The sequence below is a fragment of the Anomaloglossus baeobatrachus genome, chromosome 6 (genome assembly GCF_048569485.1).
Source record: "Anomaloglossus baeobatrachus isolate aAnoBae1 chromosome 6, aAnoBae1.hap1, whole genome shotgun sequence".
NCBI classification, from domain to species: domain Eukaryota; kingdom Metazoa; phylum Chordata; class Amphibia; order Anura; family Aromobatidae; genus Anomaloglossus; species Anomaloglossus baeobatrachus.
Window position 1 is genome coordinate 387,600,622 of NC_134358.1, and position 27,651 is coordinate 387,628,272.

General features: G+C 46.5%; 1 protein-coding gene across 2 annotated transcripts in view; it reads right to left on the minus strand.

Annotated features, from left to right (window-relative positions):
• PDE1C (phosphodiesterase 1C) overlaps positions 1-27,572 on the minus strand; it is a 1,233,587-nt gene extending 1,206,015 nt beyond the window's left edge. For both annotated transcript variants that reach the window (XM_075315087.1, XM_075315090.1), the window contains exon 1: positions 27,381-27,572. In XM_075315087.1, the coding sequence (XP_075171202.1) occupies positions 27,381-27,465 (85 nt within the window). In that variant the 5' untranslated portion in view covers positions 27,466-27,572. The remainder of the gene's footprint in view (positions 1-27,380) is intronic.
• Between the last annotated feature and the right edge of the window lie 79 nt (positions 27,573-27,651).

Consider the following 27,651-nt stretch of genomic DNA (forward strand, 5'->3'; position numbering starts at 1 on the left):
TCATCCACTAAATATGCTGGGTTGCTTGCCAATCACGCAGTAATTCAGTAGCCGTCTCTTCCTACCGGCATTACTGTGATAATGTGTAGTGGGAAAAAAAAATGACGTGCAGTCATTTAAGCAGGAAAATTATATTTACTGAGTTTCTCTGTAGCTGTTATACTGCTTCCGGGTATGATCATTAAAGTTCATGACTATGCACTGCTTCCTCCGCCTACCCTCTGTAACAGTGTCTGTGATTGGTTGCTGTGATTGGTTGCAGTCCTGCTGCCCCCACCCACTCTCTGTGCTGGCATTTGTGATTGGTTGGCCTCACACTAGCTATCTGGTTCCCCAAAGTGGAGTGTAAAAATAAATTATTGGAAAAAATGGCGCAGTGTCCCCCATATTTTGATACCCAGAGTAGATAAAGCAGATGGCTACAGGCTGCAGCCCATAGCTGCATGCGTTACCTTAGCTGTGTATCAAAATACGAGGGACCCCATGCATTTCTTTAAAATTCTTGTAATACATAATTTAAAAAAACAAAACATGAGTTCCCCCCCTTCAACTTGATACCCTGCCAAGAAAAAGCGGACAGCTGGGGACTGGTATTCCCAGGCTGGGGAAGCCTATGATTATTTTTCCTTCCCCAGCCTAAAATTAGCAGCCCACATCCACCCTGGTCTTGGTGCATTCATTATATGTGCCAATTTCGACCCTTTATCCAGCTCATCCCGATTGCCCTGGTGTGGTGGCAATTAGGGTAATATAAGCGGTTAATGACAGCTGTGATTTGTCAAAAAAAAAAAATCACACCTGTCACCATGTCCAAGGTTAGTAATAAGGAGGGGTCATGTAAGTAAAATAAAAAAAAAAAAACAGAGAAAAAATCTTTATTTACTAAAAAAAAACAAAACAGCAACATCCTCTTCCTCCAATTTATTAACCCCCAAAACAGCCCTGCAGGTCTAATGTAATCTACACAAGATCCCATGATAATCCTGGCCCTGCTACATCTGAGGTCATAGTGCGCGGTCATATTAGAAAACATGACCGCTCACTGCAGCCTCTGGACACACTGACAGAGCTGTACCTGTAAGCAATGACATCAATGAGTTCACCTGAGGTCACAGTTAGCACTCCTTTTGACACGTTTTTGGTGCATTTTTCTACCAGGATGTAAACACATTGTCTAATCGGTAATCCAGCATTGAGTTCAATTACTTCAGCCGATCTAAGGTCACTAAGTACAATGAATTTATCAGAGGTCACAGCTATGGTACTGTGGGAACCCCATCTGTGACCTCAGGGGAAGTCATTGAATTCAATGCCAGATAAAAGTATAAGGCAATGTGTGCACATTGCGTATTTGGGTGCAGCCATATCTGCATCAAATCTGCATCCCCTGGCACAAAAAGTGCATGAAAACCACATGCATTTTTGATGCGTGGTTGATGTGCTTTTCTGCCAGGAAATGCAGATTTTGTGCAGAAATGTCTGCAACTGTCGCGGGCGGAGGAGGGGACGCTGCGCTCTCCCACTGCTCGGGTCCAGCTGCCGCGGCTGCCGCGGCCTGCTGCTGCTCGGTGGCTCGAGTGATGGGCCGGATCCCGGGGACTCGAGCGGCGCTCCTCGCCCGTGAGTGAAAGGGGTTTGGTTGTTGGGATAGTTTATTGTCCGTGATGCCACCCACGGTTGTGGTGATTGTATGGACACCACCGCTGCTCTGTATGGGGGTCCCGGGAGCGGTGACAGGGAGCAGCAGAGTCGTTAGTTCTCCCCTCCGTGGGTAGAGGGTGGCTGTCCCGGGGCCCAATGATGAGTTGGGGATTGCTGGATGGCAGGGCCGGTGCAGGGCTTGGTGGGGTGCAGGGACGCGGGGGCAGCGCTGTGCCTCACGGCACTGTGGTACTCACTCAGCCTGAGACAGTGACACAGTTCTCGGTAAAACACACGGCTGGAAAGACGGTTCCCACGGACGGCTGCTGTTGCTTTTCCCCGGTAGTTGACGGTGACGGTCTCTATGCCTGCACCTAATGAAATGTTGGTAGCGATGGGTTCCCACCGGTAACCCGCTCCCCGGCTTGGATATGTGCCGGAGGAGCCCCTCTTTGCCCGCAGGCACTGGCCCTGAGAAACTGGTGCCTAGGCGGTGGCAGTGTCTCTCTCTAACGGTTGGACTGTTGCCTTCAATCGGGACTTGGTTGTTGGGAGACCCAGAGGTCCCCTTCACTGATGGATTTGGCAAATTCACGGCGACTCCTAGCCTTGCCGGGATCCGAAAGGCCCCTGCAAATGGTGCTGGCTTCTCTTCGTATACTGCTCCGGTACCGCCGGGCCACCACCCGTCCACGGTCCTTTCGGCAACCTCCAAGCAGCCTCTCCTGCAGACGGTCACCGCCGTCCGCCAACCTTGCTGTTCTCAGTCCGGGGCACACACCCGGACCAACTTCAGGCTTTCTCAACTGTCACTTTCTCTTCCACCTTTACTCCTCTCTCTTGCTCCTCTACCACTTTCCTCAACTTCACTCACTGTTCTCCTCACTCCTTCACTTCCCTAGCTTAACTTTATCTGCCTGGTTTTCCCGCCTCCAGGGCTGTGAACGCCTCGGTGGGCGGAGCCAACCGCCTGGCCCACCCCCTGGTGTGAACATCAGCCCCTGGAGGAAGGCAACAAGGATTTCTGTGTAGCTTTGGTGTACCTATCCGGGGTGTAGGGTGTGGTGGTGTCATGAACTGTGACCCCTGGCTTGCCCAGGGCGTCACACAACCTTATACTCAAAGTACGCACATTGCCTAATCCAATAATCCGGCATTGCTTTCAATGAGTTTAGCTGAGGTGAGGTCAATGAGTTCACCAAAGGTCAGTTCACCACTGGAACTGGGACAACCAGCTTCAACATCAGATGAGCTCAGTGATGTTCCCCCTCTCAGCTGTAGGCCACAGTGAGCAATCACGTTTTCTAATGTGACAGAGCACTGCAACCTCAGATCTTGCGAAACCAGGATTATCGTAGGACCTTGTGTGGATTATGTCGGACCAACAAAGTGTTTAGAGGTTAATAAATTGAAGAAATGATAATGTCGTACTGATAAAACACTTATTTTAAAGAAACACAAGTATACCAGTAAGTGACACAGAGCTGGAATCAGGGTCTCTGCAATACATCATGTTCCCCTCAGATTAAACCGCAAAAATCTACTGTCAGATTCCCGTAAAGTGTAACTAAACATGTGATTTTATTTTCTAGATTTTACTTTGCCTACATACCGTACAATTTGGATCCGGGTCCTGAGACTTCTACCGACAGCTCAAAAGACCACTGAGAAGTGCACATCTCAGGATGCAAGACCAAGAGGGGAGTTTATACTTTATACTTAATAGAAAGTAATACACTTGCTAATGAAAATGGCCTACAAAATATAAACAAAAATTGCTAACTGCTTATTTACGCCTTAACACTAAATTATTCTACATGCACTAAAAAAATGTGCACCACTTTTTACCTTCGTTTTCATTCAGTTTCCTAAAAATGATTGTGACATGAAAGTCCCAGGTTCAAACCCAAGTTCTTTCCTGTTCTTAATTCTTTTAATCCATATGTATAGTTAACATATAATTAGAATCGTGACGTGTTACACTTATTTGTGAACAGCTTTGAAAATCTTACAATCTGAGTTTTCCATAACCATTTTGCGTTGTCTTTTACACGTGTTGCACAATATATTACTATGGTGATGCATGGCTTGTTTCTCCCACACTTCCCAAAGGCCAATTTTAGTCTCCAAGGTGGAAAGAGATAGGCCTTGTACTTAATGACTGCTCAACTATTCCCAATGGCAACACCTGCTTACAAGGTGCTCTCTTCGTGAAATCGAGACATATGGCTCAGTACAGTCAAATGTATGTTGTATATCGATTGCTTTCAAAAAAAGGATAGTACAAGTGCATCTCAATAAAATAGAATATCATCAAAAAGTTAATTTATTTCCGTAATTCAATACAAAAAGGGAAACACATATTATATAGAGTCATTACACACAGAGGGATCTATTTCAAGTGTTTATTTCTGTTAATGTTGATGATTATGGCTTACAGCCAATGAAAACCCAAAAGTCATTATCTCAGAAAATTAGAATATTATATAAGACAAACTGAAAAAATTATTTTAAACTCAGAAATGTTGGCGCCTACTGAAAAGTCTGTACAGTAAATGCCCTCAATACTTGGTCGGGGCTCCTTTTACCTGAATTACTGCATTAATGCGGCATAGCATGGAGGTGATCAGCCTGTGGCACTGCTGAGGTGTTATGGAAGCCCAGGTTGCTTTGAGAGGAGCATTCAGCTCGTCTACATTGTTGGGTCTGGTGTCTCTCATCTTCCTCTTGACAATACCCCATAGATTCTCTATGGGGTTTAGGTCAGGTGAATTTACTGGCCAATCAAGCACAGAGATGCTTTGGTTATTAAACCAGGTATTGGTACTTTTAGCAGTGTGGAAAGGTGCCAAGTCCTGCTGGAAAACGAAATTTCAATCTCCAAAAAACCTTGTCGGCAGAGGGAATCATGAAGTGCTCTAAAATTTCCTGGTAGACGGCTGCGCTGACTTTGGTCTTGATAAAACACAGTGGACGTACACCAGCAGATGACATGGCTCCCCAAACCATCACTGATTGTGGAAACTTCACACTAGACCTCAAGCAGCTTGTATTGTGGCCTCTCCACTCTTCCTCTAGAGTCTGGGACCTTGGTTTCCAAATTGAATACAAAATTTACTTTCATCTGAAAACAACACCTGGATCACTGAGCAACAGTCCAGTTCTTTTTGCCCTTAGCCCAGGTAAGACGCTTCTGGCGTTGCCTATTGGTCATAAGTGACTGACACAAGGAATTGCAACAGTTGTAGCCCATGTCCTGGATATGTCTGTGTGTGGTGGCTCTTGAAGCACTGACTCCAGCATCAGCCCACTCCATGTGAATCTCTCCCAAATTTTTGAATGGCCCCTTCTTAACAATCCCATCAAGGCTGCAGTTATCCCAGTTTCTTGTGCACCTTTTTCTACCAGACTTTTTCCTTCCACTCATCCTTCCATTAATATGCTTGGATACAGCACTCTGTGAACAGTCAGCTTTTCTAGCAATGCCCTTTTGTGGCTTCCCTTTCTTGTGGAGTGTGTCAGGGACTGCCTTCTGGACATCTGTCAAGTCAGCAGTCTTTCATATGATTATGTAGACTACTGAACCAGACTAAGGGACCATTTTAATCACTTAGGAAGCCTTTGCAGGTGTTTTGTGGCAATTACTCTAATTTTCTGAGATAATGACTTTTGGGTTTTAATTGGCTGTAAGCCATAATCATCAACATTAACAGCTGAAATAGATCACTCTGTGTGTAATGACTCTATATAATATATGTTTCCCTTTTTGTATTGAATTACTGAAATAAATTAGCTTTTTGATGATATTCTAATTTATTGAGATGCACTTGTAGGTAAAGATCTCTTCACATGATGTGGTCAAATCAAGTTTTGCTAAGTGTTCACATGATTTGCAGTAATAAACTGTGATTTGACTACACCATGTAATTAGACCATTACTTCAAGTGGCACACCTTTCATTACATAAAATGGCTATAATGGCATTTGTCATTGAGTAGTGTTTGCAGGGCTTCCCCATGGTAAAAGGGATGGAATTACTGTTCCAATGCACTTCAACGTAGATTTCAGTCATAGGAGGAAGAGGGAAATCCCTTACCATACAATTTACACACTATACAAGTAACCGTCATTAGATTTATGTTTTCATTTTGTTCTATTGCCATAAATGAATAAAATAGAGTCCCTTAGCCATGAAGACTGCCTTTACATATATTTGTAAAGAGTGGGTCATTCTACAGACCTACTGATTTGAGCTTGCTACTATTATGATGCCATCATTGCAGTAACTCAGTTTTGTAATATTTCTCATCTCTTAAATATTCAACTTTGAGTGGTATTATTGAAAAGCAGGGCCACCATCAGGGTATTACATCCGTGATTGGTGAACCGGGCCCGGTGAAAAGGGGGGTGGCAGGGGGGCCCGGGGTAATTACTTAGCTTTATTAAGCTTCGGCCCGTGGGGCCCCCTCTTCACCAGGCCCCAGTCACAGCTGCAGCAGAGGGGCCCGGCTGTGTCGCTTCTGCCACTACACATCGCTAATTTGTATAGTATTAAAATTAGCTATGTGTGCTGGAGGCAGGGTCACTAGGGCAGAGCACGGCTCTGCATGCAGCAGTGTGATGAGATCATCACTCTACGACCTCACCTGCACAGTAGCTAGCTACCCCATACCTGGAGGGGCCCACCCACAGCTATTGCTACTCAGGACTGAACTGGAGAAATTCACTGTACGAGCGCTGCAGGAGAACTAATCAGCTCCTGCCCAGATGTAAGACAATACCTGCTATTGGTAAAGGACCTGAGATGATGTCATGCACATGTGACCCAAATGGGAGGAGACAGAGTTCTGCTGGTCAGTAAGTGCAGCAGGTAGTGAAGGAGAAGCTGGAGAAGATATGGAGATGTGTGTGACAGGTAATGAGAGAACAGGGGGACATGTGGGGTGAAGGGTGAATGGCATATGGGGGGTGCAGGGTGAGTGGCATATGGGGGTGAAGACTGTGACAGAGGGGTGTTTGAGACAGGTGTAAGGGGGTGCAGGGTGCGTGGTATATGGGGGCAGTGTGTGAGATAGGGTGCAGGATGTATGGGCTATGGGGGCACAATGTGTAAGACAGGGGGCAGGGTGTGTTGGGTATGGGGGTGCAGTCTCTGTAGGGGATATGGGAGAGTAAGGTGTGAAGGATATGGAGGTGCAGGGTGTGTGGATATTGGGGTGCAGCCTGTGTAGGATATTTGGGTGCATGGTCTTTACGGGATATTGGATTGTAAGGTTTGAGGAATATTGGGTGCAGGGTGTGTGGGATATGGGAATGCAGCGTGTGTGGGATATGGGGGTGCATGGTGTGTGAGACAGAGCACCACAAAAAAGGTGAAGACGAGGGATAAGGTAAGTGTTCCACCGTGGAGCTGAAGATGCAGAGAACTTTTACAGTAAAGTGTGGGAGGGGGAATAGGAGTGTTCACTCAGTATACAAAGTGACAGTGCATTATGGGAGGCAGTAAAGACAGTTTGAGGGGAGCAGTATACAAGTGGGCACATTATTTAGACTGTACAGGTGGCGGGAAAAGGGGCACACAGTATGGAAAGGGGGTAGTGTGGTGAAGGGCACAGAAGATGTGGCCTGTGGAGGCCATTGTTCATATCACAAGTACATTGTGTCGTATGGACAGCATATAGGGCATGGCTAATGAGGAGGGATGGTTTGGTGGATATTTTTCATAAAGAAAGACAGTGTGGCGGCCAAAATTCATGGTGGAGGGATGTATAGTGGTCAGTATATGAGGGGGACAGTGTAGAAGCCATGTATCATAAGGGGGACAGTGTGGGGTTCACATTTTAGGCCGGGAGCATAGTGGGGCAAATATTTTTTTCAGGTGCACAGTATACGAGTTATTTACATGTGCGTATATTTTTTATTTGAGTGTAATTATAATGATACGGTTATTTTTTAGGGCATTGCATTGGGATGTGCTGCAGAAGACTGGAGAAGATGGAAGTTTGCAGAGACGAGCTGTGGATGTGAAAAACCATCATGGCATCTGGACCAGATGAAGAAAAATGGGGTGAGACAAAACCAATCAGAGAAGAAGTCACCAATAAGGTACCTGGATCTAAGGTACATTTATACTGGACAATCGCTGCCTTTAAATGACTGTCGACCGGTTGATTATATGAAAATGATCGGTAGTCGTTTATTGGCCAGTGACTGCAGACGTATGAATCTGCGTGGGGCGCACCACACACTGTCACATTTTTCCAGTGACGGTGGTGAGACCGGCCATCATGTGATCACATGTGTGCGATTTGCATACTATCTGGCCACATTCCAACTAGACTTGCGCAGCCACACTCAGTACACTTACTAATATTACATGGTAAACCTGGAAAACCCTTTAATATCCTTCTGTGCACATATTATAACATTGTTTTTGGCAGCACATATTTATGCAGGACTATCTGCTGTCAAGAACAATGATATTTAAGCAGCAATATTATAACTTAGTTTTCAATGAATGGACGAACGTTTTGCTCGTGCATCAGGTGATTGACGGCCTTCTTTTGTGTAAATGCACCATAAAGACTAAAGGGTGCTTTACACGCTGCGATATCGCTAACGATATATCGTCGGGGTCACATCATTAGTGACGCACATCCGGCGCCGTTAGCGACATCGCAGCGTGTGACACCTAGGAGCGACGATCAAAGAGCACAAAAACGTGAAAAATCGTTGCTCGTTGAAACGTCGCTCCTTTTCAAAATATCGTTGCAGCTGCAGGCACGATGTTTTTCGTCGTTCCTGCGACAGCACACATCACTACGTGTGACACCGCATGAACGACGGACATCTCCTTACCTGCGTCCACCGGCAATGAGGAAGGAAGGAGGTGGGCGGCATGTTCTGGCCGCTCATCTCTGCCCCTCCTCTGCTATTGGACAGCTGCCATGTGATGTCGCTGTGACGCCACACGAACCGCCTCCTTAGAAAGGAGGCGGATCACCAGCCAGAGCGACATCGCAGGGAAGGTAAGTCCGTGTGACGGGTGTTAGCGATGTTGTGCGCCACGGGCAGTGATTTGCCCGTGAAGCACAACTGACGGGGGCGGGTACGCTCGCTAGCGATATCGGCACCGATATCGCAACATGTAAAGTACCCTTCAGGCTATGTTCAAAGAGGGTTTGATCATTCATTTAGTGGCTCCCTCGGGATGCACGTCCGAACCCCTGAAAAGCAGCATTTGGGCGTAGACGCTGATAGTGCCACTGACTATAATGATGCAGATGAAGTTACTATGTGCTGTGTCGGATGTTATTTTCATCTGTAAGGTGTTTAAGGAAGCGTCTTATTGGCTCCAAATTTATTTTGCAGCAGGACAACGAGACCACACATACCACTAATGTCCTTAAAGGGGTTGTCCAGACTTGGAGCAAGAGTCTGCATTCGCTTTATGTGACTGCCAAATCGTGACAGCTTGTGGTGCGCACACTATTATGATTTTCTGATGCAGGAAAGTGGTGACCATGTGTGTGCGATTTCCATACTTGCGATCACCTGCCAACTAATTGTGTCCAGCTTCTCTCAATAAATGGGAATTGAGGGAAGCCAGCTGAATCTAGTAAGGCATGTGACCATAAGGGTGGCTTTGCACATTGCAACATCGCACGTGCGATGTCGGTGGGGTCAAATCGAAAGTGACGCACATCCGGCGTCACTTTCGACATCGTTGTGTGTAAATTCTAGATGATACGATTAACGAGCGCAAAAGCGTCGTTATCGTATCATCGTTGCAGGCTCCGACTTTTCCATAATTATGCTGCCGCGACAGGTACGATGCTGTTCCTCGTTCCTGCGGCAGTACACATCGCTGTGTGTTACGCCGCAGGAGCGAGGAACTTCACCTTACCTGCCGCCAGCGGCTCTATGGAAGGAAGGAGGTGGGCGGGATATTTACATCTTGCTCATCTCCACCCCTCCGCCACTATTGGCCGCCTGCCATGTGACATTGCTATGACGCCGCACGACCCGCCCCCTTAGGAAGGAGGCGGGTCGCTGGCCAGAGCGACGGTCGCAGGGCAGGTGAGTGCATGTGAAGCTGGCGTAGCGATAATTTTCGCTACGCCAGCTATAACAAGATATCGTACCTGCGACGGGGGCGGGGACTATCGCGTGCGACATCGCAGCATCGGTTTGCGATGTCGCAACGTGCAAAGCCCGCCAAAGTATGCAAATCACATGTATGAGGTCATGTGATCGACAGCTCACACGGGGAATCGTGATAGTGTGCACACTACACGCTGTACAATTAGTCAGTCTGCAGTCACATAAAGTTTGTGTCTTGCTGCCACCTCAGCTGAAAATTATATCTGACATCACACTGTGACTCTGTCTGCGCCATTACTGCGAATGACCCCTTCAGTACATTCTCCCAAATCCTGTTTTGCTTTGGACACCATTTCCAACAGAGTCACTAGGTGTAAGCTCAAACCCGAATTGAAAATAGCCTTAGTAAACTTTTGGGAGATTTATTTAATTTGTTTTAGGCTCCTTTCACACAGCGTTTTGCCTTACGTTCAGTGGTCCCATCGGGGCATCTGTCCGAACCGCCCCTCTCCCACCCTGCAAAACGTGTTTCGGATGCATGCGCCGACAGGGCCATTGACTGTAATGGAGCACACTACAATAGCGTGTGTTCTGTTTTGTACCATTTTTGCACATACACGTTTTCTCCAGACGGACACCCGGACGTAGTCGACTCGTAGTCCGTCTGCAGAAAACAAATTATTCATGAATTATTTTTTTTCACTATTTCCGAACTGATCGAGTTTTCTGCCATAGGCATTTGACATTACTAGAGCAGTGCTGGAGAAATTGACTTTGTGGTATGAGCCAGGGCTGTTTTACTTTGTTCTGAGCGTGAGGGGCACTACTTAGTCTTGGGTACTTCTGAGAACATCATTGTAGTGATTTACAGCCAAATCAGAACAAGAAACAGAGGAGATTGGAAACAGTTATGAGTATAGAGAGTCTGTGAGGGTATGAGGGTTAATGGCCTGTAGATTTCTGAATGTGTGGGGGTGTGCTGGGGTGGGTGAGAAATTTGTGAGTTTGAAGGAGAGGATGTTGTGGTCAGAGAGGTGAAGCGGTGAGTTATCTGGTGGACAAAAACCAGGTCTAGGGTATTACCATCTTTGCGTGTCTCAGAGGTTGAGGGCTGTGAGAGGCCAAAAGAGGTGGTTAGAGATAGAAGTTGGGATGCAGATAGGGAAGTGGGTCTGTTTATGGGGATGTTGAAGTCTCCCATAAAGTGTGGCAGTCAGGCAGAAAAATGGTCAAGTAATTGGGTGGGTTAGCCGGGGGACAGTATACAACTGCTACTTTGAGGGAGAGGGGATGGAATAGCCTGATGGTGTGGACCTCGAAAAAGGGAATGAGAGTTATGGAGCTGGGGGGGATGACCCGGAAGGTGCATTGTAGCGATAGAAGTAAGTCGACTCCACCATTGTGTCTGTTCGTAAGTCTCAGGGAATGGGAAAAGTGTAAACTACCATGAGAAATGGCGGCAGGGAAGCAGTGTCAGGAACCTGAATCCAGGTTTCAGTGAGGGCCAGCAGATTAAGAGAGTTATTGAGAAAGTAGTTGTGAATGCAGTAAAGCTTGTTGCATACAGACTGTATATTCCAGAGCACGCAATTAAAAGAGGAAGAAGGCATATAACTAACATTAATAAGTTTAAACTGAAAAATAAGGAGCGCTGATAGTGTAATACCAACAGATCAGTGAGGTAGATCAGGAAAAATACACTCACCTGAAAAGGTTGTGAGATAGTCACAACCACTGATAGAGCATAGGATGAAGGCGTCTGCTGCAGCCCCACAAGGATGTGCATACAAATCAGAGTGAAGAGGGGGTTAATGCCGCGCATCAGCCAAAATGAAGATGTAGCACGTTGATGTTATAAACGTATTCTTTTATTCCATCGGTCTACGCGTTTCGAGGATACACCTCTTCTTCAGGACCAGTGCATCAACATAGTATAGCATAAATGAAGATGTCAGACATATATATACAGCTGATAACAGAGAGCACCGCCCATTAGATGAAAGAAAAAAAAAAAAAACTAGTGGGAGGAACCACTGATTCAGTGACATAACAGATATTTAGTAGAACTCAAATTCACATATAGACTAATAGATAATAATGAATAACAAATATAAAAGTTATAGGAGTGACAAATTATTTTGAAAAGAAAAAAAGAAAACAGAAATCATTATATAAAGAAAAAAAAAAAAAAAAAAAACCTTTTCTAGGTGGGAACATTACACTAGAACCCACATAGGGTGGATTCCTTAAAACCTCAAAGTCAGTGTTATTAGTGAAACTGGCTATTCCATATTCTGTGAAAGATGTGTAGGAAATAAAAGAATCAAATGTGAAAACAAAAGAGGAGTGTATGGTATGAGATCTATGTGTATTAAAGGGATAGGGTCTATGTGTATTAAAAAACCTGAAGTGACATTCACAATTAATAAAAAATAGCGCTGACCGGAAAAAACATTAAAAATAGGTAAAAACCTTTATTAAGAGCAATACAAAATGTTAAAACTTGTAGAAACATCACCACAGAGAAAAAGGAAAATTCGTGTTATATTCAGGGCTCAGGAGCGAGTAGCATAACAGAGCGCTGATAGAAGACAGGTCAAGAAAGTTCGGACATGCACATAAGCATTATTTCCCACGGTCTGAACTTTCTTGACCTGTCTTCTATCAGCGCTCTGTTATGCTACTCGCTCCTGAGCCCTGAATATAAGGCCTGTGCCACACATCCGTGCCTCCGGCACGTGTTTGTCATTTTTTACACGTACCGGCGGCACGGAGACACTTTAACCAATGCTACCCTATTGTAGCAGGCACACACACGTAAAACCACACGGAACGTGTGTCCGTGTGCGTTTGTACGTGTGTGCGTTTTTGAAAGCGCTGACATGTCAGTGTTTTCTCCGGCAGCACGGGTGTTACACGGCCCGCACCCGTACCACACGGGTGTAGTGTGGATGCGGCCCCGTGTGACACGCGCCGGAGTAAACACACATGTCAGGGAAAAAAATAAAAAACATTAACTCACCTTCTCCAGCCCTCCTGTCTCTGCCGCTGCTGCCTCTTGCTGCCGACCGCCGCTCATTAATCACATAGAATATTCACTTCACAGCCTGGCAGCAGCAGCAGCGGGGAGACGGGAGGGCTGGAGACCGAGGATCAGCACCACGGACAGCAGCGCGGACATCAGGAAGGACCAGGTGAGTATAATAATTACTGATTCTACGTGTGCTATCGCGGATAGCACACGTAGAACACACGTGTCACGCACGTACCAGAGACACGTACTTACCTGCACACAACACGCAGGGAAAATACGTGTCTCTCGGCACGTGCGTGAAATTCACGTGAGTGTGGCAGAGGCCTAACACGAATTTTCCTTTTTCTCTGTGGTGATGTTTCTACAAGTTTTAACATTTTGTATTGCTCTTAATAAAGGTTTTTACCTATTTTTAATGTTTTTTCCGGTCAGCGCTATTTTTTATTTTTTATTAATTGTGAATGTCACTTCAGGTTTTTTAATACACATAGACCCTATCCCTTTAATACACATAGATCTCATACCATACACTCCTCTTTTGTTTTCACATTTGATTCTTTTATTTCCTACACATCTTTCACAGAATATGGAATAGCCAGTTTCACTAATAACACTGACTTTGAGGTTTTAAGGAATCCACCCTATGTGGGTTCTAGTGTAATGTTCACACCTAGAAAAGGTTTTTTTTTTTTTTTCTTTATATAATGATTTCTGTTTTCTTTTTTTCTTTTCAAAATAATTTGTCACTCCTATAACTTTTATATTTGTTATTCATTATTATCTATTAGTCTATATGTGAATTTGAGTTCTACTAAATATCTGTTATGTCACTGAATCAGTGGTTCCTCCCACTAGTTTTTTTTTTTTCTTTCATCTAATGGGCGGTGCTCTCTGTTATCAGCTGTATATATATGTCTGACATCTTCATTTATGCTATACTATGTTGATGCACTGGTCCTGAAGAAGAGGTGTATCCTCGAAACGCGTAGACCGATGGAATAAAAGAATACGTTTATAACATCAACGTGCTACATCTTCATTTTGGCTGATGCGCGGCATTAACCCCCTCTTCACTCTGATTTGTATGCACATTAATAAGTTTAGCAAGGTTTCTACGAGAAGTTGGGGAGGGGTTGAAGTTGGCAGAGGGTGGACGGGATTAGGAGAGATATAGCCAGAATGTAACAGCAGTAAAAAGAGAAAGAGCAGATAGTTTTGGATTTGGCATATGGCTTGTTTTGCAATACCTTCGGACATGATGGACTGAGATTATTCAGGAAGGTGAAAAGAGCGTAGGGGCTGTACATAGGAGAAGGGAGATGAGAGGGGCTGATGTGGATGAGTGGTAATAGTTGGGGTGGTGAAAGTGGATGACAAAGGCACATAGGAAGACAAAATTTGAGATGAAGCACATAGTTAATAAAGAGAGTAAAAAAGTGAAGGTTACCTGACTCCTGCCCCGACTAACTGCCATTGATAAACTGCCAGATACTTAGCGACCATGACACTTTGTGTAAGAGAACACATGCATGCACCCCTAGAAGCACTGCTTTTAGGGAGTATACCACTATACATATGGTCACCTGGGAAAGGACACAATTTTGGAGGGATTTGACATTATAGTACAGAGCTTGTGCACCTCAGTGAAATCCCTATAATGGTTGAAGGCAAAATAGATCAATGACACAGCCATGAACGTAAACAATATAAATTTCAATTATGTATTCAAGTGTAAATACCTATAGAAAGAAATATACACTATGTGTTTAACGTATTGGGACACCTACAGGAGATTTTATGACATCTCAATCTGAATTTATAGACACTAATATGGAGTTATTCTCCTATTATCAGCTAAAACAGCTTCCACTCTTCTGAGAAGGCTCTCTAAAAGTTGTTCGAGTGTAGCTGTGGGAATTTTTACTCATTCATCCAAAATACCATTGAGGTTAGACACTGATGGTGTGTGACAAGACCTGGCTTGATATTTTAGTTTTATTTCATCAAAATGTGTTGGCGGTGTTGAGGTCTGGACTCTGCATGGACCAATGAAGTTAAAGGGAATCTGTCACGAGGTTTTTGCCTCCCAATCTGAGAGCAGCATAACGTAAGGTTAGAGACCCTGATTCCAGCAGTGTTGAACTTACGGGGCTGCTTAATGTAGTTTTGATAATCTACTGCTGATTAAATTAGAGGATTACTTGGCATGCTGCCAGGTAGTCCAGTATATTCATGAGCTGTGTATAACTGCTAGATCTGCAGCAGATAAAACATTGATTTAATCAAAATGACAGCAAACAGCTCAACTCATCAAAGAGGTCACAAAAGACCCAACCACTACATCCAAAGAACTGCAGGCCTCACTTGCCTCACTTAAGGTCAGTGTTCATCCCTACACCATAAGAAAGAGACTGGGCAAAAATGGCCTGCATGGACAAAAACCACTTCTGAGCAAAAAGAACATAAAGACTCGTCTCAGTTTTGCCAGAAGACATCTTGATGATCCCCAAAATGTCTTTTGCGAGAATACTTTGTGGACTGACGAGACAAAAGTTGATGTTTTTGGAAGGTGTATGTCCCATTACATCTGGCATAGAAGTAACATTGCAGTTCAGAAAAGGAACATCATACCAACAGTAAAATATGGTGGTGTTAGTTTGATGGTCTGTTTTACTGCTTCAGGAATTGAAAGACTTGATATGGTAAAAGGAATTATGAATTCAGCTCTCTACCAACAAATCCTGAAAGAGAATGTCCGACATTCTGTTTATGACCTCAAGCTGAAGCACACTTGGTTTATACAGCAGGACAATGATCCAAAACACATCAGCTAGTCCACCTCTGAATGGCTTAGGCTAGGTTCACACTTCCGTTAAATTGTATCAGTCACAATCCGCTGCTCTGGTAAACAACGGAATCCGTTTAGCGGATTCCGTTGTTCTCATAGACTTGTATGAGCGGCGGATTGTGACTGATGATGCTGCGTTGCACCCTCCGCCCGACTGATCAGTCGTGGAACGACTGACCACCGGGCAGGAGGAATGCAGCCTGTTACGTTTTTTGAGCAGTGCAATCCGTCGGATTTCACTGCACATGCTCTCTGGCTCCCTGTACATGTCACCAGCTTTGCTTGGTTACCCGATATTTACCCTGGTTACGGTGCAAGGAGCCAGCGCTAAGCGGTGTACGCCCGTAACAAAGGTAAATATCGCGTAACCAAAGTAAACGTCGGGTGCTTTGCTTTACCCGATATTTAGTCTGGTTATGTGTGCAGGGAGCCGACACTTCCCCGCTCGGCCCCGTCCCCTCCCGCACTCCGCACATGCACACAGACACACACACACACACACACTCACCTGTCCCCAGCCCTGCAGACCGCAGCACTGCCACTGACATCCTCAGCGCCTGGCCCCGCTCGGCTCCTCCCCTCGCTCGGCTCTGCCCCCTCCCGCACTCCGCATGTGAACACTCACACATACACACATTCACTCACTCACAACACTCACACACTCACCTGTCCCCAGCCATGCAGACCGCAGCACTACCACTGACATCCTCAGCGCCTGGCTCCACCCCCCGCTTGGCTCCGCCCCCTCCTGCACTCCGCATTTGTACACTCACTCACACACACACACTCACTCACTCACACACTCACCTGTCCCTAGCCATGCAGACCGCAGCACTGCCACTGACATCCTCAGCGCCTGGCTCACCCCCCCCGCTCGGCTCCGCCCCCCGCTCGGCTCCGCCCCCTCCCGCACACAATGGAGTCCGACAATGAAATTCTTTTCATTGTCATCCGTTGTACAACGCATCAGTCATATGCGTCAAGCAACACATGTGACTGATACAAAACAACGGAAGTGTGAACTTAGCCTTAAGAAAAACAAAATTAAGACTTTGACATGGCCTAGATGATGTGGCATGACCTTAAAAAGGCAGTTCATGCTCAGAAACCCTCCAATGTGGCTGAATTACATCAATTCTGAAAAGATGAGTGGGCGAAAATTCCTCAATAGCAAGGTAAAAGACTAATTGCCAGTTTTTGCACAAGCTTGAATGCAGTTGTTGCTGCTAAGGGTGGCCCAACCAGTTATTAGGTTTCGGGGGCAATCACTTTTTCATGCAGTGCCCTGTAGGTTTGAATTTCTTTTTCACTTGGTAATAAAGGTGCCTCATTTATAAACTGCATTTTGTGATTACTTGTGTTATCTTTCATATTTAATTTGTTTGGTGATCTGAAACATTTCAGTGTAACAAACATACAATAGAAAAAGAAATCAGGCAGGGCAAACACTTTCCACAGCACTGTACACGTTCTCAGTGTAGAGAAGGCCCCAATATACTGTATATTCATTCACTGATTGATAAGGGTTTGTTAAAAAGCTTTTATTAATTATTCTTTAAAAAGACATTGAGCACTACAGAACCAAACTTATTACAAAACAAAGAAAAAAGAGTAAATATAGGTAGTAAGTGATCCCCTCAACATCTAAGTTCTCTGATATTGATGAACCTCTTTTATCTCTTAGGCTATGTGCGCACGTGTGAGTATTACATGCAGTTACGCTGCGCTTTGTAGCGCAGCGTAACTGCATGCGTCCTGCGTCCCCTGCACAATCTATGGAGATTGTGCAGGGGCCGTGCGCACGTGGCGTCTTAGAGCGCAGCGCTTTGGCTGCTGCCCGGAGCGCGCGTTCTAAGAAGTGACATGTCACTTCTTCCATGCGCTTTGCCGGCAGCCCCTGCTCTGTTTATAGGGAGAGGCAGCATGCAGAGCGCATGTTATCTGCCGGCACCATGCGCTTCAGAACGCAGCTTTTCAGCTGCGCTCTGAAGCGCACCTTTTAGGTGCGGTGCAGAGCTCACACGTGCGCACATAGCCTAAGTGATATGCAGCCTTCGTGTGATGTCGTCTCGGGGAGATAAACTATTTCCCATATGGGTGGTATGGGACAAGCACTTGCTCTCGCAAATATGGAAATGAACCTATCTCCAATTAGGGTAATAAAAATATATATATATAAGGCTATTATCAATCGGAAACCATATAACAAATGTACTTAGTGAAGTGACAGTAGACATAACTTATGACTGCACAGATCTTAAGTGCAGAAAGTATTATTGCACAAGCACCAAGGATACAACTAATTAACAGGTTTATTACTCAAACCCTGGGTGCAATAAAGGCAATTACACAGACCCTGAGAGTGCCACTAGATGGGGTATTCTAATGCATGACCCCCTAAGGTGTATCATATGTAATCGCACAAACCCTAGGCAAAAATTAATACATGAGATAATATAAAGTGCGGAAGATACTACTAACTGGTAATGACTACCTATCTATTCTTATTTAGAGGGAATCTGTCAGGTGCAATATTCCCCCAGTACACGAGCAGGTCTGGGTGCACATTGCTAATCCCTGCTAACTGTCCCTGTATACAGTAGCTTAGATAAAGGGATCTTTAGAAAAAGTATTTCTAAAGATATTTTATAATATGCTTATGAGCGCAGGGACTAGTCCCCTGGGCGTTAGTTCCCCTGGCTAGTCGCCCTATTAGCATGTTAGTACTTCCCTGTGGGCGTGCTAACATGCTAATGAATGCGCAGCATCACAGGATGGTCTCACTCACCTCTCCGCCACCATCGCTGGCCGACATTGGATTTCGGCTCAGTGCGCATGATCCCGGAGTTTCTGTCATGTGCACTATGAAGCTGGATGTACGCGTCCTGGCTTCAAACTGAGGCGCACTGAGCTGAAATCCAGCATCGGGCGGCGATGACAGCGGAGAGGTGAGTGAGATCTACTCTGACGCTGAGCATTCATTAGCCCACAGGGTCGTACTAACATGCTAATGGAGCCGACTAGCAAGGGAACTAATGCCCAGGGGACTAGTGCCCTCACTCATTAGCATATGATAAAAGATCTTTAGAAATACTTTTTCTAAAGATCCTTTTATCTATACTAGTGTATACAGGGACGGTTAGGCAGGGAATAGCAATATGCACCCAGGACTGCTCATGGTACTGGGTGCATATGTGAAGCCCCACAGGTGTAGTGTCGGTGCATTACCTTCAGGGACTCCACTCGGCTGGATCTGGTCACAGGTAGGAGATCTTCTTCTTGTCGTGACGCCACTCTCAGTATTGCGGCCAGTAGGGACCGCCACTGCAGGTTGAGGGTCGCCTGGGGCTGATGGTATGTGCAGTTAGTTGGAATAGCCTCCTGAGAGTGAGGCAAGCCCCAGGGCCCTGTGTAGGTGCGTAGTACCACAAGGCGCAGAATAACTCCACACAGGCAGAATGTCTTTCAGGGTTTTTACTCACTTCAGGTGGCAGGGTGAGTAACCCGGGCGTAGCTGGGATGAACCAGGCGGGAACCAGGTGTCCTTCAGGCTGACTTGTGAGGGTGACTACTAACTCGCCTTCCTTAGCCCTTGGTGGTTTGGGGTGACCCCGACTTTGAGTCCCTATGGGGGTCACCCAGGGAAGATGCTGCAGCCTCTCTCCCCTTCGTTCGCCGTGTGCTTGTTGCCTGGGCCAGATCACTCCAGCTTCTTGCCTCCTGTGAGCTATGGGCCCTAACTGTGGCTACGTGGCTGCGGCTTTTTGTGGTGTTGTGGCGTGGGCTTGGAGAGCCCCACACCGGCAGGTTTAGCAAAAGAAAGCTGGATCTATCTCCGCTTCGGGATCTGCCGCCCGTTTGGGCCTGGTACTCTCTAGCAGTCTCCTTACTTCCCACTCCGTGCTCTCTCTTTAGCTGAAGATGGATTTCGGGTAGCACTCCTAGTTGACCGTTCTCCCCCGTCAGTAGCCACTGCGCGGGCGCTGTTAGACAGCAACAGCCCCACAGGTCTGCTCCTCACTGAGCCCTATGGAGTTCTGCTCTAACTGACTCACTGCCCCTCCTCTCCTGTTCTTGCCTACGCCACCTAGCAACCAGACTCTCTTACCACACCCCTTGAGAGGAGATGGAGGCTTTTGGCCCCCTCCACTATTCCAGTGAAGGTCAAGGCTTTTCCCCCTCCTGGGATCCCCAGGGGTCCTCTCATGGGTACATGTGTGAGAGCTGATTACTATGCGCCTGTGTTCCACACCCCTGTCAGCCTTCTGGATTACCTGTATTGTACTGTCCCCAGCATGGGTGCAGTACTCAGTGGTGCCTGACCAGGTCAGGGGCGCCACATTCCCCCTTAGTTATCACCAGCACGTCCTCGGGCTGCAAGACAACATTTTAAAATGCATAAAACATTAAAACATGTAAAACATTTAAAAGCACCAGGTACCATACATCACCACCCTCCACCCACAAGTCCGTTAACCCACCCAAAACCCTTTCACGTTGGCCGCGGCTTCAGCCACTTCTGGCAGGATGTAGAGGCGGCTTACATGGGCTGGTGGTTTCAGGGTATACCTGGCCTGGTGGATCCGCGCCTTCAGCCTCTTCTGGCAGGATGTAGAGGCGGCCTCCACAGTTGGTGCTGACCAGGTACCCTCTTTGTGGTGGAGAGCCAGGCCCCATAAACAGGCATGCTCTCTGGTCGCAGGTGAGCCAAGGCCCTATATACGGACGGGCTCCTCCTGGTTGCAGACGAGCCAAGCCCCTAAACAGGCTGACTCTGGTGGTGGTGGTGCCCTCTGGTGTAACTATTTACACTGCGAGAGTTTGTGGCTATAGCCAGTTCATAGCCTTAAGGTTTATGGTTTTCTCACAATAGTTTTTGTGGGCACATGCTTAAACGTAAACGTTGCAAAACAAAACTTTTCAAAACTTCAACTGGTAACTTCTTTCTTTACTTTACTTTTCTCTACTCCTCCATACCAGGGCTTGGGCCTGTAGGGCTGCGGCACCTGTTGCTTTCTTGGTCTTTGTCGTCGTCTGAGGTAGTTTCATCTGTAGGTTCCTTGTCTTTTCTTTCTTGATCTTCATCTGTTTCCTTTGCTGCATCTGTTTCTTTATCTCTGTCTTTTCTTTCTTCCTTGGGACATGGCACTACATCAAGCGCATACAATCCTCTTTCGCCTTCATGCATAGTGAATTGTACTGTATTTCCCATCTTTAAGTTTCTGCCAGGGTGTCCTCTAGGCAGATGAGCGTTCACATCTCTTCTGTTGACAAATATCCCTTCTTTGATACCAGGGGCTACAATGAATCCATATCCACTTCTCAAATTGAAATCCTCCACTACTCCTCTGCAAAGGGGTCCTCTGACCTGGGCTTTGGCTCTTCTCAGGAACCTTTTCTCCTGTAGGTCTCTGGCTGTGACTTCTCTCTGCTCTGGAGACTGTGGTGCAGGGGACAGCGTTGTTCTGTTGCGACGCCTGGTCTTGCGGGCTGGGTTCTGCTGGGCTGTTACCTCAATGCCTGCAGGGCCCCAGGTGAGGTTTCTGGGCTGGTCTTCATCAGCAGACGGTGTCAAGTCCTCCTCATCCCAACGGGAATAGGGTAACATCTCCGGCTCTGAGTATTGCTCCACTGCCGGTGGCTCCGGAGTCAGCTCCTCAGCTTCCTGGCCTCCTCTCCCCCTTAGTTCTTCTTGGCACTCCTTTGGTGGCAGTGCTGGGGATGGGCTTTCTTCAGCAGGCCCAGGCGGGGGACTCTTTGGCGTGGTTGCTGCAGGGGTTGCCGGAACCCTCTTGGGGGTGTGCGGAGGGAGCAGATACCGATCCACCATCTCTTGTGGGAACTGGGCCTCTAGGTCAGCCTTCAGCTTCCAGTATTCGGGGTCCTCTCCTATCAGGGACTTCCTAGCAGGGACCTCTTTGGACTGGGGAGCGGTGTCTGCTCTGGCCTTGCAGGCCGGGGTAAATGGTGATGCAATCTCTTTGCGGGCCGCGCCCTGTATGGCGGCGGCCTGGTCTTGGCGGGCCGCGCCCGGCATGGCGGCGGCCTGGTCTTGGCGGGCCGCGCCCTGTTTGGCGGCGGCCTGGATCGGCGTCGCTGTCGCGATGGAATCGGTGCAGGCTGGGCTGGGCGTCGCTGCAGGGACCGGGTCTTGGTGGGCCGAGCAGGGCATCGCTGCGGCGGCCGAGGCTTGGCGGGCCGAGCAGGGCATCGCTGCGGCGGCCGGGGCTTGGCGGGCCGAGCAGGGCATCGCTGCGGCGGCCGGGGCTTGGCGGGCCGAGCAGGGCATCGCTGCGGCGGCCGGGGCTTGGCGGGCCGCACCTGGCGTGGCTGCGGCCTGGCTCAGCGTCGCCGCGCCGGGCGCCTCTTCAGGGACCGCGAGCGTGGCAGCAGGGGTCGGGGCATCCGGGCCGGCAGGGGTAATACTGGACTCACCCATCGGTGGCAGCATCGGGGTCTGAGTCGTCGCCGTCCGGTCTGGCACTCGTCGTGCGGTTCCCCTCTCATAGGCCTGAACCGCGGCAGCCATCTCCAGAAGTTCCATACGTTCTTCTCGGATCTGCTCCACGACCCGGGTCTCCAGTCGGTCGCAGAACTGGGCCAGCTCCCGATACCACCAGGCAGCGGAGCCCGGTTCTGGATTTCTGCGGTCAGACGCCATTTCTTCTGCGCCCTCTTCTGCACGACTCTCCAGCTGTGGACTCGCCGTTGCCTCTAGTAGCAAGCTGTTCAGTTTCCGCTCTGCCTCTTTCAGCAGCTCCTCTCCCAGCAACAGGCTTGTGGCTCCCTTTCTGTCCCGACGTCTCTGGACGCTTCCACTCTCATAGCTGGCAAGGTCAGAACTCTGCAGGGGATCTCTGGGTAGCCACACCTCTTCGTGGGCGGTAACTTCTTCCAGCGCGGGCTGCTGTTGTTTTTCAGCGCGCTTTTCATGGTGGCAATATGGCGGCGCTTCCAATTTTTCAAGCGGACCGCCTAGGCACATGGTCACCTGTCTGAACAGGTCTAGTCCTTATCCTGTTCGTGACGCCAGATGTGAAGCCCCACAGGTGTAGTGTCGGTGCATTACCTTCAGGGACTCCACTCGGCTGGATCTGGTCACAGGTAGGAGATCTTCTTCTTGTCGTGACGCCACTCTCAGTATTGCGGCCAGTAGGGACCGCCACTGCAGGTTGAGGGTCGCCTGGGGCTGATGGTATGTGCAGTTAGTTGGAATAGCCTCCTGAGAGTGAGGCAAGCCCCAGGGCCCTGTGTAGGTGCGTAGTACCACAAGGCGCAGAATAACTCCACACAGGCAGAATGTCTTTCAGGGTTTTTACTCACTTCAGGTGGCAGGGTGAGTAACCCGGGCGTAGCTGGGATGAACCAGGCGGGAACCAGGTGTCCTTCAGGCTGACTTGTGAGGGTGACTACTAACTCGCCTTCCTTAGCCCTTGGTGGTTTGGGGTGACCCCGACTTTGAGTCCCTATGGGGGTCACCCAGGGAAGATGCTGCAGCCTCTCTCCCCTTCGTTCGCCGTGTGCTTGTTGCCTGGGCCAGATCACTCCAGCTTCTTGCCTCCTGTGAGCTATGGGCCCTAACTGTGGCTACGTGGCTGCGGCTTTTTGTGGTGTTGTGGCGTGGGCTTGGAGAGCCCCACACCGGCAGGTTTAGCAAAAGAAAGCTGGATCTATCTCCGCTTCGGGATCTGCCGCCCGTTTGGGCCTGGTACTCTCTAGCAGTCTCCTTACTTCCCACTCCGTGCTCTCTCTTTAGCTGAAGATGGATTTCGGGTAGCACTCCTAGTTGACCGTTCTCCCCCGTCAGTAGCCACTGCGCGGGCGCTGTTAGACAGCAACAGCCCCACAGGTCTGCTCCTCACTGAGCCCTATGGAGTTCTGCTCTAACTGACTCACTGCCCCTCCTCTCCTGTTCTTGCCTACGCCACCTAGCAACCAGACTCTCTTACCACACCCCTTGAGAGGAGATGGAGGCTTTTGGCCCCCTCCACTATTCCAGTGAAGGTCAAGGCTTTTCCCCCTCCTGGGATCCCCAGGGGTCCTCTCATGGGTACATGTGTGAGAGCTGATTACTATGCGCCTGTGTTCCACACCCCTGTCAGCCTTCTGGATTACCTGTATTGTACTGTCCCCAGCATGGCTGCAGTACTCAGTGGTGCCTGACCAGGTCAGGGGCGCCACACATATTGCACCTGACAGGTTCCCTTTAAAAGCCCTATGCGTTTAATCATTAACTATTTGCTGCCTTGATTCATCAAGGGATAGGTAGCTTTACATTCGTATTGATGATTAGTATAACATAGTAGAGACAATGCTCTCGTATGCACACTCTGGCAAGATTGCCGGCCTTTTTAAAGAATATTTATTAAAGATTTTATTTAACAGACCCTTGTAATCAGTGAATTATTTGTTAATATATTTTGGGAATTTTTTACACTAAATTTTAGTGAAGTGCCCAATATATAATAATGCTGAGCTACTGTAGCAGTGTCATATTTAATACATAGGTCACCCTATATGGCCACAAATGTTACCCAGTGGGGCCCATTATTAAACAGAAACTGACGGACATGTATCAGACACTGGCTGTATGATTTTAGATATGTCTGTATGACTTTGAAATGCTGTGGCATTTTAGAAAACAAAATTTTTAAAAGCCACTGGAGACCAAGCTCCACATGTGACTAGTCAAGAAAGCCCGTCCACCCTGGGTTCTCCATGCCTCTTCCCCTTGAGTGATCTCTGTGTGCAGACACCTGTCAGTCATTGGCAGGTAAACTCTTTCAATGAACCGCTGTGTACACAGTGTCAAGTCTTCAATTGGAAATATACAGTATATGTTCTCGGTGTAGTCCGTACAGAAGAATAACTGCTAATTCACTGATTGATAAGTGTCTGTAAAAAAAATAGCCTTTATTAATTATTCTTTAAAAAGATATTGAGCACTACAAAACCAAAAATATAAAAAAAGCAAACAGATCTAGGTAGTATGTGATCTAATCAACAGCTATGTTCTCTGATATAGATGCAGGCAGACTTTGTATATCATGGCTAGGTTATAACTACCCAAAGTGAAATGTTTCATGGCAATGAGAATTCTGAGATTTTAAAATCATGCATAAAAAACTAAATTAATTTCACAAACAAATTTCCTATATACAGATAACGTGCACAAACTCTCCCATGCCTTAAAAAGCCAGTGATTACTTAATATATGTTATAATGCAATCTGCTGGGAGCGGTTTTCATTACTGGTTATTAGAGATTACGCCGGCCCACGGCCTGTAGCCCCCAACATTGCCGGAATCCTGGCCGGAAAGCCGCGCGGCAACAAGTGGTTCACGTCTGAACGGACGTTTATATGGAAACAAAAGCATAGATTCAACTTGTAAACATTTGATAACTATTTGCCAGGAAAATACTGTTATGACTTTGCGATATAAAGCAATATCACACATTGTTACCCTATGCCAGCCTTTTCCAGCACATGTATTGAGCCCTCTCCAGCTGTCATTAGTGTTACTTAGCATTAAGCATGATGTCTAGTATGCCCTCTGGCACTGCTACAGCATCTCGTTTAGAGATAACATTTAATTTGTAGGTCTATTTTATCTTTCACCTGTCACATAAAGGCAGCAGTAACATGAAGTACATTGAGCACATCAAGCTCCAAGAGCTCAAAGAGCTTTATACAAACCATCCTGTGAGCTTGTAAGGAATATCACAGGCATTTAATGCTAAATTGTCATAATAAAAGTCTGCATTCTTCTAAAGATAGCTATCTATTCCTATTAGTGGCTGCAAAACACAGAGCAGCAAACCTCATTAGGAGCATGAAAGCCCTGGTATATTCCAAACAGGCCAGCTCTAACTACAGCCAAACGACTCCAACATTCGTCTGTGCATGCTCCTACTAATCCAGGGACTAGCTAAGCTTGATGTACATGCAGTCACTTGTATGCTTTAGCCTGTGACATTCTTTTTTCCTGAAAATCTTTACATAAGGTAGCCAATGTGTTTGAGAGCAATCATACAGCATGGGGGCAGCAGGCAGCTGTGCCTCTGAGTAGTCAGGGTGCCACCTCAACAAGAGCATAATGAGACCTAAGAAATCAGAACAAGCAGGCAATTTAAATAGAGGTTTGACAGTGGATGCCAACACCCTAATTAATCCAACATGAATAGCTCAGAGGCTGCAAGGCAGGTGAAAGCGCTGCCTGCTGAAAGCAAACTTCAGCTCATTCCAGAGGGTTTAATCCAAAAGTGCCTGTCACAGCCCAACACAGCAATTATGTGTTTACTAATGACAAGAAAGACATTTTAATAGAAAACAAATTGTATCAACAGTCCAAGCTAGTAAGTGGGGAGAGAAGACATGATTGTTGTCTGATCTATAAATACCTAGTGTGCATATATATATATATATATATATATATATATATATATATATATATATATATATATATATATATATATATATGCAAACACATACACACACACGTTATTTGTAGATCAGACAACAACCATGGCTTCTGTAAATATTTATTATTTTGAACTGTTGATACAAGTTATTTTTAAAGTTTTAAAGCAACTTTTTAATCTGTACATAGAGAGAGAGAGAGAGAGAGAGAGACAGAGACAGAGAGAGAGGAATTTAGATATATAATAAATAAATAGATGATAGATACAGACAAATAGATATAGATAGATAGATAGATGGATCGATGGATGGATAGATAGATACAGACTGATATATAGATACAGATATATAGATAGATGCAGATATATAGATATTAGATAGCTAGATAATAGATACAGATAGATAGATAGATAGAGGGATAGATAGATACAGACTAATATATAGATAGATACAGATATATAGATATTAGATAGATAGATAATAGATAGATACAGATAGATAGATAGATGGATAGATAGATAATAGATAGATGGATAGATAGATAGATGGATAGATAAATATATAGATAGATACAGATATATAGATATTAGAGAGATAGATAGATAGATAGATAGATAGATAGATAAATACATAGATAGATACAGATATATAGATGTTAGATAGATAGATAGATAGATGGATGGATAGATAGATAGATAATAGATAGATAGATAGATAGATAGATAATAGATAGATAGAGGGATAGATAGATAGATAGATAGATAGATAGATAATGGATAGATAGATAACAGATAGACACCTATAGACAGATACAGTAGATGCAGTGTACATTAGCTCTTAGACAGATGACTGCCATGTAGCCTGACCAGTGACAGTCTTGGAGATGTTATGAATGTGGTTGGCACCTTGTTACAGACACATAATCGCACAGATAGAAGTTGTTCAGCATGTGGCCAGCAGAGATCGATCTGACCAGGGCCATGTATAGGTCCCAAACAGGCTCTTCTGCAGCCATCTATAGTGCACAAGCCCCTGATAACCGAAGCAATTATTAAGAAAACTTCCCTAACTTCTGGTGACATGACAGCCCCCAGTCAGGAACATTATTTCCAATACCCAAATATATTACAAGAGAGGGTTTTCCATTCCTGAAGCCTCCAGCCCTGCTTCTGGCAGCACTTCTACATAGAGTTAGATTAGCAATAACAGTCTGCTCACAGTGTGCATACACATACATACTGTACATACATACTGTACATACACATGTATACAGCAGAGCATTCGTCCTCCACTATCTAAAGCAGAACGTAATGAAGATGCTACAAAGTTCTTACCTATGGTGAAGCTGAAGCCATCGATGCTGAAGGTGGCACTCCTGCATTTTTTAAATCCCTCTTTCCTGGTGCTGGGCTCTGTCATTGTCCCACTTGGTGCCTGTCCTCCTTGGTGGCTGCAGAGGCTGGTGCTGTCAGTCCTGCCTGCAGATCTGCCTGTGGCAGCACTTACACCCCACTTCACACATCTCCTAGTGCACAGACAGCAGTGACTGAGAGCACCAGGCTCTCTCCTCCCCCTGATCTGTCACTGCTGACTCCTCCAAGTGCT